Source organism: Drosophila virilis, unplaced genomic scaffold (assembly GCF_030788295.1).
Source record: "Drosophila virilis strain 15010-1051.87 unplaced genomic scaffold, Dvir_AGI_RSII-ME tig00001642, whole genome shotgun sequence".
NCBI classification, from domain to species: Eukaryota; Metazoa; Arthropoda; class Insecta; order Diptera; family Drosophilidae; genus Drosophila; species Drosophila virilis.
In genome coordinates this window covers 592541-606588 of record NW_027212851.1, presented here as the reverse complement: position 1 = coordinate 606588, position 14048 = coordinate 592541, and the positions used below count along the sequence as shown (strand labels likewise).

Sequence of the window (14048 nt, the reverse complement as noted above, 5' to 3'; positions counted from 1 at the left end):
ATTTACATTTTCTTTTAATATAGAATTATTTGCACCAGTATCAAGCAACAGTGTAAGGGATTTACCTGTTCTTTCATTGTTAATTTTTACAAATATGCTGAGGCTGAGGTTGATGGTTTTTATTGTGCCATTTATTGGCTCTAAACATCTAAGTCTTGTTGGTTTTCCAAATTACCTTGAGTTACTCGGACATTAACTCTATTGTTATTATTTTGGTTGTTACATCGGTTGGAATTTTGGCGCCTCATCGCCTTAGTAAAATATCTAAATCGATAAATGATAGCTGAGTCGTGAACGAGCTCGGAACTGAATCAGCTCTCGGTTCCCAAAAACTACTCACTAGAGACAAGTCATGTGAATTGCTTAATCATTCAAAATATATTCATACCTTGTAATTAATAAAAAAAATATGCGAGTAGAGTCGCACATTGGTGACCCCGACGTTTTAATAAACGCAAAAGTTGCAGTAAAACATTCAGTCTACTACTTAGCAATTACCAAAATTAGTGGACGCAATCGTGCACGTTTACCCACGCACATACAAGTTGGCAAGAATTGTGAAATCGAATTTATTATTGTTAACTCACACAAGAAATGGAGAGAGACGGAGCAGCAATGGATCAGCAAGCCAGCCAAAGGAGCACAGCCGCCGGCATCAACGCCGGCACTCACGGGCAGAACATGCAAGGCACATCCCTCACTCAGGCACTCAGGCTAATCAGGAAATTTTTCGGGTAGGCGTCAAGCCGCCATTTTGCAAGGAACAGCCAGACTTATACTTCATAGAGATGGAGTCACAGTTCGCTGTATCAGGTGCATCTACTGACAGCACAAAGTATCACCAAGTGATCGCATCTCTGGAACCACAGTACTTGAGGTCATTGCCCACATCATCCGAAATCCACAAAGGCTCAATAAGTATGAATACACTGATTCCGATCAACGAAAATTGAACGAAGTGCAATTGGGCGTTCTCAAATCGTCACAGTTGTTGAAGCGCATGAAAGACTTAGAAGGCACCCAAATTTCCGACGAGGCCATAAAACCATTTTGGTTGGTACGTCTTCCAGACAATGTTCGCGCCATCGAACCTATCGTTGACGGCGACTCGGCTAGAGTCTCCCTGCAGGCAGACAAAATATTGGAAGCCCAGCGCCACTCAGCAGTATGCGCACTGCAGAAAGACACCAACGACGGCAAACTTCAAGCGGAAATCGACCAGTTGCGCAAGGAGATGCGAAAACTGAAATTAAGGTGCGGGAATCGCGCACGCAGTAACTCTAAGTCGCCGGATCGATACTTGTTCTGCTACTATCATAGCAGATTTGGCGCCAAAGCTAGACGGTGCACAGAGCCATGCGACTTCAAATAGCTCAATCCGGAAAACTAAAGGCCACTCTGTCAGACACGACGAGCAAGGTAAGGACTACCAGTCGTCGATTATTCGTAATGAACCAAACTGGCTTGGCAACGGAGTAAGTTATCGATTATCGGAAACAAGCTCGATCTGCGCGGGAGCTAGGAGCACCTACATCTAAAATTTCAAGTCTCTAGCTCCTATAGATTCTAAGATCCTTGCTTTCATACATACGGACGGACGGACGGACAGACGGACATGGCTAGATCGACTCGGCTATTGGTGCTGATCAAGAATATATATACTTTATGGGGTGATAAGAGCAGCATCTTAATTTTATCTTATAATACTTGCTCTGCAAAGCAAGTGCCTAAATTTCGCTCTTAAGAATTCATTTACATAGAGCTGCCGCTCTTCGCTGTAACGATCATTTTATTGCCCTAGCTTTACTTAAGCGAAGGCCTCGATGCTGCGCATCGAGTTAGTTAAGTTTGTTCGCTTCATGCATTTGGTACGCATCGGCCACTTGCATTACTCATACTTATAACTAATAATTGTTTCTTCGCTAAAATTGGCACGTACTAATTCGGGTTCGCTTGCCTATATACAAACTATTGTTCTTAAATATTAAGCACAGACCAATTCGGGTCTGCCTGCTTCTCGTGACTATAAGAAATATAAAACAATTTTGAACACAAAAAATAAAGAGTTAATTATTTCTATTTGTGAAAGCTATTGAAAAAGCTAAATAGCGCAACATTTGGTGACCCCGACGTGAATTTTATTTTTGTTGTTGTAAGATTATTTGCTTTACATTAAATCAATAATCTTAAAAGGCACCACCTGGCATTTCGTTTTGTGCACTTTATATACATACATACTTATCGCCGTCGCTTTGCCTACTCTCTCGGTCGCTTAATGTCTCTGCTCATTCGTACGGTACTTATGTAAAAGCTATTGCCATTGCTTCATTACATAGCTTGACACTTGCGTTCGCCGAAGTTCTTATTGGACAACTATTGTTTTTTGAACGGTTTGCATGTACTAACGATCACCGTTGTTAGTTACTCAGCTAGTTTCGCACGCGGTTTCTATCGCGCTTCTAATGGCTTACCGAAAATAATGCCTCTAGTGCAGTGCCCTCTGCAAACAGGATGACCTTTCTGAAGCGCAAAGCCATTTCAATTTATGACAGTTTGCAAACACTTCGAAATGCTCTAAGTAATTCGCCCTTAGTGCAATTGATGAGTGCGGTCCTAGTGTTAGGCTGAAGCAAATCGAGCGGCTTCAGACCTCATTTGATATTACTCACACTAGCCTCGAAGAACTAAACTTTGATGAAATCGGTAACCAATTGCGTGAGGACTTCGACGAGTTAGCAGTTTCTATAGAAATTTCGGTTCGGAGTGAAATTGCGAAACGTGTCTCAATATTGCCCTGCTCAACATTTCGCGACCAATCTGTGCTGCCCTCGCAGACAGTTAGAGCTAAGGCACTGCCAACACTACCCTCAATAAAGTTGCCTACGTTCAGTGTTGGTTACAAAGAATGGGCCGACTTTTATTCTATGTTCACAACCGTCATAGAAAATCATACTGATCTAGCAGATATCGAAAAGCTGCAGCATCTTCGATCGTGCCTGAAGGATACAGCGCTGGACGCGATTCGATCATTGGAAATAACAAATGATAATAATGCCATAGCACTTAATTTATTGGAGAAAAGGTTTAATAATAGACGTTTGGTTTTTAGGCACACATACTTGAGATATTGGGGCTCAAGAGGGTGGCAGGTGGATCGGCCGTGTCGCTAAGGGAGTTATCCGACCAATTCAACGCACATTTTCGCGCGTTAAAGAGCATGAGCAACTCCGAACAAATCACTGGATGCATCATTGTGCAGATTATTTTACAAAAAAAGGACCCAATATCACAAGCCAAATGGGAAGAAAGGCTAGAGGATTCGTCGTTCGTTAATTTAATACCATCGTGGGAGCATATGGCTACGTTTCTGGAGCAGAGATGCCGAACAATGGAAACCGTAAATTTTGCTATGGCAAGCTATGCCCCTAGCCATCAGGTGGGAAAAACTAGAGCAATTAACACCAGTAGATCGTCATTTATCGCCACTAACCACGACGTCCCTGTCTGCGTCTTTTGTGACAGCCCTGGTCATAGTATATATAATTGTTCTCGATTTGGAAATTTGACCCCTGCATTACGGCTTAGGGAGGCAAAACGAGTTGCATTGTGCTTGAATTGCCTAAAGAAAGGTCATCAATTGCGATCATGCAGCTCTGGATGCTGTCGGACCTGCGGGGCGAAACATCATTCTGTGCTGCATTTAAACAATTCCGTATCTCCGTCTGGTCAGCTGACTGAGCCTGCAAATTCATCGCCGATAGCTCATGCCTCTTTCGCTAAGTCATCGCCATCTACCTCCACATCTCTTGTTGCCCAGTATTTCAGTAGTGATGTTGTCGTCTTTGCTACGGCTATGATTTTTATAAGAAATCGGTCCGGCACTTTGGTACCTTGTCGTGCCCTTTTGGATTCTGGTTCTCAGCTTCACCTTATAACGTCGCGCCTGGCTCAACAGCTTCAGCTAAAGAAGCACAAGTCCTCAGCCATTGTATCTGGTCTAGGAGAGTCTCGTTTTGAAACAGAAGGAAATACGGTCACTATCACAATACAGTCTCAAGTCTCTGAATACTCAACATGCCTTACAGCTCTGATAGCGCCTTACATAACTGATAGTCAACCGAGTTTTACTATCAACACGACGAATTGGAACATTCCCGCTAACATAAAACTTGCAGATCCGTCTTTCTTTAAACCTCAATGCGTGGACTTGCTACTTGGAGCTAGCCTGTTTTACGACCTTCTCAGCGTCGGCCAGATAAGGCTTCTCCCAGGACTACCGTGTCTAAAAAACACGGCTTGGTTGGGTAGTTTCTGGAGGCGGACCCCGCTTGAGTGGTTCTATGTTAATGGCAAAGCATACTTCGGGCAAACTTGAGTCAAGTTCTGAAGAACGTGCTGATGAATTGGTTCGAAGATTTTGGGAGATAGAATCCTGCTTCGAAAGTACACCTACCACTTCAAAGGAAGACAACATCTGTGAAGAACATTTCGTAAAGACTCATATCAGATTGCCTAGTGGCCAATATTCAGTTCGTTTACCCTTCAAGCGAAGTTTGGAATGTCTGTCCAACAAGCCTTTCGTCGGTTCCTGACCCTGGAACGCAAACTACAAAATCGTCCTGATCTGAAGATTCAATATTCAAACTTTCTAAAGGAATATTTGGATATTGGTCATATGTCGCCTGTTGCTCCAGAGTCTATAGGACTTTTCCAATACTTTCTTCCTCATCACTGTGTCTTTAAAGAAGACAGTTCAACGACAAAATTGCGAGTCGTTTTCGACGGCTCAGCAGCTACCTCGTCAGGTTATTCATTAAATGAACTATTGATGGCTGGACCCGTTATTCAAAGCTCGCTGTTTCATATCCTTCTTCGCTTTCGTAATTTCCCAATCGCCCTAACAGGAGATATTGGAAAAATGTATCGCTGCGTACTCGTTTCAGCACCGGATGATTTTCTCCAATGCATTCTATGGCGAGACTCGCCAGAACAGGATATAAAAATTTTTAAGCTGGATACAGTTACATACGGAATAAAACCAGCTTCATTCCTCTCTATCCGTGCTATGCATCAGCTGTCTATGGATGAGGAAACTAATTTTCCAATTGGATCTCGGATTTTGCGGCGTGACTTCTACGTTGATGACCTCATTTCAGGGGGTGATTCAATTCAAGAAGCAAAGGAACTTCTTAATCAGACGGCTGGAATCTTGGCAAGTGGGGGCTTCAAGTTGCGAAAGTGGTGCTCAAACAATTCTGCTGTACTGAAAGGGATACCCGTAGAGGACAGAGAATCTTCCCTAAAGTTTGATGATGGTAGCGACATTCCCAAAACTCTTGGACTCGCTTGGGACTCAGCGTCGGATCGATTGTTGTTTTCGTTTTCGTCCATTCAGCAGAGATCTAAACCATCAAAAAGGTCAATACTATCGACCATAGCTCGCTTGTATGACCCGCTTGGACTCATAGGGCCGATAATTGCCAAGGCTAAAATCTTTATGCAGCAGATCTGGAAGGAGAAGCTTGAGTGGGACGAGAGCTTGCCATCATCTCTGGCAACAGCTTGGCATGATCTTTGCTGCAGTTTTGAGAAGGCACAGTTTCTTAAATTTCCTCGTCTCGTGTCAATACCTGCAGCAGAGTTAGAAGTTCACGGTTTCTGCGACGCCAGCATCGAAGCATATGGGGCCTGTGTCTACGTCCTTTCTCGACGAACATCAGCCAGTTGTCAGCTGTTGTGTTCCAAGTCGCGTGTAGCTCCTCTGAAAACAATCACAGTTCCAAAGCTAGAGCTCTGTGGTGCCGTCTTATTATCTAATCTCATGCGTGAGATATCTAAAATGAATCTGTTTGATGGAAAATTCTACTGTTGGTCGGATTCTTCTGTATGCCTTTCCTGGATAAGGACCGAGCCCTGCAAGCTCAATGTGTTTGTGGCTAATCGCGTCACAGCAGTTAAAGAGCTAACTAATGGCATGGAATGGCGTTACGTGCCTACTTCACTCAACCCGGCAGATATACTCTCGAGAGGATCTACGCCCAGTGAATTAGATCAATCGTCACTGTGGTTCAACGGCCCAGAATATCTGGTTAAAAACAAATTGGACTGGCCTGCTTCTTGCTTGTCAGAAAGGACAGAACTCGAACTTAAAAAAAGGGTCCTTATTGCGTCATCTCCCTTCGTTGATATAACTGTCACTTGTAAATACGTCAACTCATTTGATACAATGCAGTGTATTTTCGGATATATTTATAAATTTATACACAGAAGCAGGCATCCTGGACTAACAGTGTCTGATATACAACATGGGACCCAACTCTTACTAAGGCTCGTCCAGAGAGCACACCTGTGGGAAGAGATCAAATCATTGCAATCGAGAAGAGTTGTTAAACCGTCCAGTTGTATCGCATCACTTAACCCTTTTTTATAAAAGATAACGCAACCAACTTTGTCGGCGCTAAAAACGAGCTTCTGGATCTCAAGCGTCTATTTACAAGTCGTGATCATATTGAGTCAGTGCATAATTTTTGCATGGCTGATTCCATTGATTGGAAATTTATACCTCCTCGTTCACCGCATTTTGGCGGCCTTTGGGAAGCAGCAGTGAAGACAGCGAAACATAATCTTTATCGTGCTGTTGGATCTTGTGTTCTCAACTTCGAAGAGTTTCGCACCCTAGTCTGCCACATAGCATCGATAATTAATTCCAGGCCATTGTTTCCACTTTCAGAAGATCCAGCAGATCTAGATGTGCTCACTCCAGCTCATTTCTTGATTGGTGGACCCAGCTCATCGTTCCTTGAACCTGATGTGACGCACCTTCAATTCAATCGTCTGGATGGTTGGCAACGCGTAACGTACCTCCAACAACTGTTTTGGTCTCGCTGGCGTGAAGAATACTTAACACTGCTTCAGCAGCGCTCCAAATGGCGTACTACGAAACCAGGCCTATGCGTCAACGACATAGTCCTCGTAAAGGATGAACATCTGCCGCCTCTAAGGTGGCCACTGGCGAGAATCACAGAGTTAATCGTGGGAAAGGATGGAGTCGCTCGAGTAGCCATTTTGTCCACCGCAACAGGGGAAACGAGAAGAGCTGCAAACAAGCTATGCCTATTGCCCATCAGGGAATCTATTGAAAGCCCATGCCTTCCAACGGGGGGAGAATGTCTGGTTACGCAGCCAAAACAACTGGAGCGACCTCGCAACTGATAAGAGCAGCATCTTAATTTTATCTTATAATACTCGCTCTGCAAAGCAAGTGCCTAAATTTCGCTCTTAAGAATTAATTTACATAGAGCTGCCGCTCTTCGCTGTAACGATCGTTTTATTGCCCTAGCTTTACTTATGCGAAGGCGTCGATGCTGCGCATCGAGTTAGTTAAGTCTGTTCGCTTCATGCATTTGGTACGCATCGGCCACTTGCATTACTCAAAATTATAACTAATAATTGTTTCTTCGCTAAAATTGGCACGTACTAATTCGGGTTCGCTTGCCTATATACAAACTATTGTTCTTAAATAATAAGCACAGACCAATTCGGGTCTGCCTGCTTCTCGTAACTTTAAGAAATATAAAACAATTTTGAACACGAAAAATAATTAAGTTAATTATTTCTATTTGTGAAAGCTATCGAAAAAGCTCAATAGCGCAACAGTGTCGAAGATGCTTCCTTCTGCCTGTTACATACATTTGGATTTTGCACAAATACAATATATCCTTATACCCATTTTTAATGGGTTCAGGGTATAAAAATTAGATACTTGATCGATACAGGCGCTGATTTCTTTATCTTACCTATCTTACCACAAGCTATCTTTACGCAGCAAAAGGTACTCAAATAAAAAAGTTTGGCACAACAATGTCCACAGTCAGCTACGGCCTACGCAGAAAAATTGACCAATCATTGGAGCTGATTTCCTACACGAATACGGACAGCTGGTCGACGTACGCAGAAAACTCCTTACGGACAGCTCTGCAAAGCTCTACATAAGGGGCATAACGTGCAGTGTGGAATTCGAAAAACTACTAACTGTGTCTCCAGTGACCAACGACCGTTTCGAAGTACTGCTACGCAAATACAGCGACTTGACCATTCCCTGCAAGTACGCAGCACACGATGTAAAGACGACAGTACAGCATCACATCTTCACAAAGGACCAGCCCGTAGTATCAAAAGCGCGTCGGCTGAACCCTGAAAAATTAGCTATAGCTAAACGGGAATTTGACTACATGCTGAAGCAGGGCATTTGCAGTCCAAGCAGCATCCAATGGGCAAGCCCACTACACATGGCAGCCAAGAACAAAAACGAATGGCGGCCATGTGGCGACTACAGACGGCTGAACCATATCACAAAGTCAGACAGGTATCCATTGCCTCATATTCATGATATCACATACAAACTGAGTGGCAAGTCAATCTTCACGAAAATTGATCTGGAACGAGCTTATCATCAGATACCAATAGAGTACCGCAGCAAAACCGCAATCGTCACTCCATTTGGACTATACGAATTTAATGTAATGACGTTTGGGCTACGTTACGCTAGCGATTCATGGACCAAACATCTCGTGACATGGACAATGTCATAGTCTACATTGATGACATCTGCATCGCATAGCAAAATGAAGAGGAGCATTATCAGCACGTAAGGATGTGTTTGGCAGACTACGGCATGGACTGCGCATAAACGCCTCAAAATGCATCTTTGGGAAACCACAAGTGGATTTCCTGGGCTATCATGTCACAAAGACCGGCATAACACCGACCAAGGATCGGATACAGGCAATCATAGATTTCAAAAGACTCACACTGGCGCACGAGCTCAAAAGTTTTGTAGCGATGCTTAACGTGTACAGACGATGTTTACATAATGCAGCTTCTAAGCAAGGATAACTGCAAAAGCTAATCAAAGGCAACAAAAAGAAGGACAAGACGCCAACGTTGACTCGAGTAACTTCTGCGTGGGCGCAGCCTTGAGTGAGTCGCGAAACGGATCCCTCAAGCCGCTCGCTATTTTTTCTATAAACGGATATCACAATCGCAGAAGAAGCAAAACACTTACGACCGAGAATTGCAGGCAATTTTTCTGTTCGTCAAATACTTTTCAGATATAATCGAAGGGCGCAGCTGCACAGTACTGACCGACCATAAGCCGCTTACCTTTGCTTTCTGCAGAATCCAGGCAAAACCTAAGCATACTCGACAGCTCAGCTATATCAGCGAATATACAACGCATATCCAGCACATCGCGGGCAAAAAGAACGTCGTCGCAGATACGCTGTCCAGAGTTGAAGCGATCTTTAACGACGATCAAATAAATTTTAAGGAGCTAGTCTTAAGTCAACAAGCAGACGAGGAATTGCAACAGCTTATTGAGCATTCTTCCCTGCAGCTAAAACAAATCCAACTTTACGACTCAACGACATTATTATACTGTGACATTTCGTCAAAACGAATCCGTCCGTATATCACACACAGCTACCAGCTACTTCAATTCCATTCATAACGTATCGCACCCAGGTAAGCGCGCTACGGTGAAAGTCTTAACAGAACGTTTCGTCTGGAGAGCCATGAAAAGAAACATAGCTCAACAACTGCATCAGCTGCCAGCAGTCTTCCAGAATTCAACCTGCCTGAAAAGCTATTTGAACGTATCTACATAGATCTAATTGGCCCGGTCACTGTCCAACAATTACAGGTACTGTCTGACCGGTTGTCACGCTGGCCGGCGGAAGTCCCAATAGCAGACATAGCGGCAGAGACGGTAGCTAAAGCTTTATTACATGGAGAATGCTATAGTCATCATTCTCTAAAATTAATTTTGCACTATTTTTAAACCAAAAGGTAATCGCGTAAAGCGATATGAGACATTGCTCGTTGAAAAAGACGTTATATTTCTTGAACTCTCTTCAATTGTAATTTAGTGGAATCCAGACATTAGGCCTAGGCATGAAAAATATTTTGCTCTACCTAGTTGATCTAGAATATCATCAATTTTAGGTAGTGGTAATTTATCGGACAATAACTTTTTATTAATTTGACGATAGTCAATTACCAATCGCCATTTTTTTTTTTCAGAGTCCGGAAGAAACTTCTTCGGGACTAGTAAGAGTGGGCTATTATATTCTGAGACTGAGACGGTTCGACTATTTTGTCGTCTATTAACTTTTGTACTTTGGCTTGAATTTGGGCTCCTACAATTTTTTATATATACAGGCTCATCATCCTTCAGTCTTTTCAGCTTTTGTTTGTAAAAATTATTTTTTGTTATTGATTTGGTTTCTAGTCCGAATATCTGTATATCTGGTACATAAATCTTTTAATTGATTTTGGAATAAAGACGGAAAGTTTTCAATTTATTTATTTATAACGAAGTTGTTTCTTTTAATATATCACAATCATTAAAGGTTTCATATTTCATATTTAAATTGACGATCTTATTGGTATTTTTTGTATTTAAAATTCGGACATAAGTATTTTTGTGGTTGGATATGGCATTTGCGATATAAATTCCTTCATCAATTTCTTGATTTAAAATCAAAATTTGATTTTTTATTGAGGATATTTGTATTTCACGGACAACTTTGGAACGAGCTGGGAGTACTGTGGCATTATTTGTCACAAGTATGAAGTATTTGTAATTTAATCGGTTAATTTAAGTTGTTTGGGCGAAGAATTAGTGAGTCGACACTCTGAGTCAAATCTAATTGGCAATTATATTGTTTTATGAAATCTATGTCTAGTATGCCATCACGAGGTATTGGGAAATTTTTATCGACCAAATGAAAGTTATGCGGAATTATGTATTTACCTGTAGTGAGTTCTATAAAGGACAAGCCTTTTGAAAAAATTGTACCTTCGCCAACTCCCGATATTTGGGTAGTAACTCTTTCGTTTACGTTTTCAAATATATTTACATTTTCTTTTAATATAGAATTATCTGCACCAGTATCAAGCAACAGTGTAAGGGATTTACCTGTTCTTTCATTGTTAATTTTTACAAATATGCTGAGGCTGAGGTTGATGGTTTTTATTGTGCCATTTATTGGCTGTAAACATCTTGTTGGTTTTCCAAATTACCTTGAGTTACTCGGACTTTACCTCTATTGTTATTATTTTGGTTGTTACATCGGTTGGAATTTTGGCGCCTCATCGCCTTAGTAATATATCTAAATCGATAAACGATAGCTGAGTCGTGAACGAGCTCGGAACTGAATCAGCTCTCGGTTCCCAAAAACTACTCACTAGAGACAAGTCATGTGAATTGCTTAATCATACAAAATATATTCATACCTTGTAATTAATAAAAAAAATATGCGAGTAAAATCGCACATTGATGACCCCGACGTTTGAATAAACGCAAAAGTTGCGGTAAATCATTCAGTCTACTACTTAGCAATTACCAAAAATAGTGGACGCAATCGTGCACGTTTACCCACGCACATACAAGTTGCCAAGAATTGTGAAATCGAATTTATTACTTTTAACTCACACAAGAAATGGAGAGAGACGGAGCAGCAATGGAGCAGCAAGCCAGCCAAAGGAGCACAAGGGCAGAACACGCAAGGCACACCCCTTACTCAGGCACTCAGGCTAATCAGGAAATTTTTCGGGTAGGCGTCAAGCCGCCATTTTGCAAGGAACAGCCAGACTTATACTTCATAGAGGTGGAGTCACAGTTCGCTGTATCAGGAGCATCTACTGACAGCACAAAGTATCACCAAGTGATCGCATCTCTGGAACCACAGTACTTGAGGTCATTGCCCACATCATCCGATATCCACCAAGGCTCAATAAGTATGACACAATCAAAACAGCTCTCATCAAAGAATACACTGATTCCGATCAACGAAAATTGAACATGCTTATATACGAAGTGCAATTGGGTGATCTCAAATCGTCACAGTTGTTGAAGCGCATGAAAGACTTAGAAGGTACTTAAATTTCCGACGAGGCCATAAAACCATTTTGGTTGGTACGTCTTCCAGACAATGTTCGCGCCATCGAACCTATCGTTGACGGCGACTCGGCTAGAGTCTCCCTGCAGGCAGACAAAATATTGGAAGCCCAGCGCCACTCAGCGGTATGCGCACTGCAGTAAGACACCAACGACGGCAAACTTCAAGCGGAAATCGACCAGTTGCGCAAGGAGATGCGAAAACTGAAATTAAGGTGCGGAAATCGCGCACGCAGTAACTCTAAGTCGCCGGATCGATACTTGTTCTGCTACTATCACAGCAGATTTGGCGCCAAAGCTAGAGGGTGCACAGAGCCTTGCGACTTCAAATAGCTCAATCCGGAAAACTAAAGGCCACTCTGTCAGACACGACGAGCAAGGTAAGGACTACCAGTCGTCGATTATTCGTAATGGACCAAACTTCAACAAGTAAAAGGTTCTAGTCGGGAGCTCCCGACTAGGAGATACCCTGAACCCTCTTATTCCAACACCAAATAAATTAATAAAAAAAAGTTCCCTTGGCAGGGCTCGAACTCGCAACTGACCGCATTACTTGCTGTCGTCTACTCAACAGCGACACCAGCAAAAAAAAAATAATAATACTTTCCCCGGTAGGGCACGAACTCGCGATAGACCGCACCACCTGTTATGCCTCTACTCAGCAGCCACACCAACAATTAAGTACTTATGATAAAAAAAGGAACTAAAATAACATTACAAAAAAAATATGCAATTACCATGCTGTTAGAATGCGAAGCAGACGCGCATGAATGTGTGTGTGTACATGTATACAGAAATTCTTAAAGCTGCTGCCCCATTCAATTGCGCAGTTGCATATAATTTGGTTTTTCTAAACCGATCTTTATGAAATTTTCTACAGTATATCTTATTGTACCATAGAATATTTGCGTATTCTGAAAAAGTCAGTTGCATTTAAATTGTGGTTTAAATTGGTTGGCAATCGATATCGATTTTTATCGATTGCTTGGAAACGGAGTAAGTTATCGATTATCGAAAATTTCAAGTCTCTAGCTCCTATGGATTCTAAGATCCTTGCTTTCATACATACGGACGGACGGACAGACAGACGGACATGGCTAGATCGACTCGGCTATTGGTGCTGATCAAGAATATGTATACTTTATGGGGTCGAAGTTGCTTCCTTCTGCCTGTTACATACATTTGGATTTTGCACAAATACAATATATCCTTATACCCATTTTTAATGGGTTCAGGGTATAAAAATTGGATACTTGATCGATACAGGCGCTGATTTCTTTATCTTACCTATCTTAGCACAAGCTATCTTTACGCAGCAGAAGGTACTCAAATAAAAAAGTTTGGCACAACAATGTCCACAGTCAGCTACGGCCTACGCAGAAAAATGGACCAATCATTGGAGCTGATTTCCTACACGAATACGGACAGCTGGTCGTCGTACGCAGAAAACTCCTTACGGACAGCTCTGCAAAGCTCTACATAAGGGGCATAATTGTTTCTTCGCTAAAATTGGCACGTACTAATTCGGGTTCGCTTGCCTATATACAAACCATTGTTCTTAAATAATAAGCACAGACCAATTCGGGTCTGCCTGCTTCTCGTGACTTTAAGAAATATAAAACAATTTTGAACACAGAGAGAGTTCTCAGTTGAGAGTGATTGACGTGTTTTACTTGTGCTCCAAGATTTTTATATATTTTTGCGCTTTTATCCTGCTTTATATTTCAAAATTTTGCATTTTCCGTGCTTTATTTAAAAAGCTTTTATAAACTGTGCAAAGTGTCATCTGTTGTGCAGCGTGTCTGTTAATTATTACATTTTATAAAACGCGGCGTCAGTTCCGTGTTTGTTGTTATTGGCTGTTTTAAGTCTTTTGCCTTTGTGCTCCCCTGTGCATACACTTGTTTGTGCGTGTGTTCGCTGCATACTTTCTGCTTGTGCATCGCGGTCTCACAAAATTCTTTCTATTGCTTTTCGCACCAAACAATTTGTTTGTGTACGAATAATTGTTTTTTGAGTGTTTACTTGTGCACCGTTTTCGTTTCGTTTTGCTCTGCGCTCTCGCAAGTTGCTTGTGCATTTAATAATT

General features: G+C 42.0%; 1 protein-coding gene across 1 annotated transcript; it reads left to right on the top strand.

Annotated features, from left to right (window-relative positions):
* Positions 1-788: 788 nt before the first annotated feature.
* Positions 789-1372, top strand: LOC138911589 (uncharacterized). The gene is made up of 2 exons (XM_070210973.1): positions 789-813; positions 870-1372. Exons 1-2 carry the CDS (start codon positions 789-791, stop codon positions 1370-1372), a joined length of 528 nt encoding a protein of 175 aa, XP_070067074.1.
* The last annotated feature ends 12676 nt before the right edge of the window (positions 1373-14048 follow it).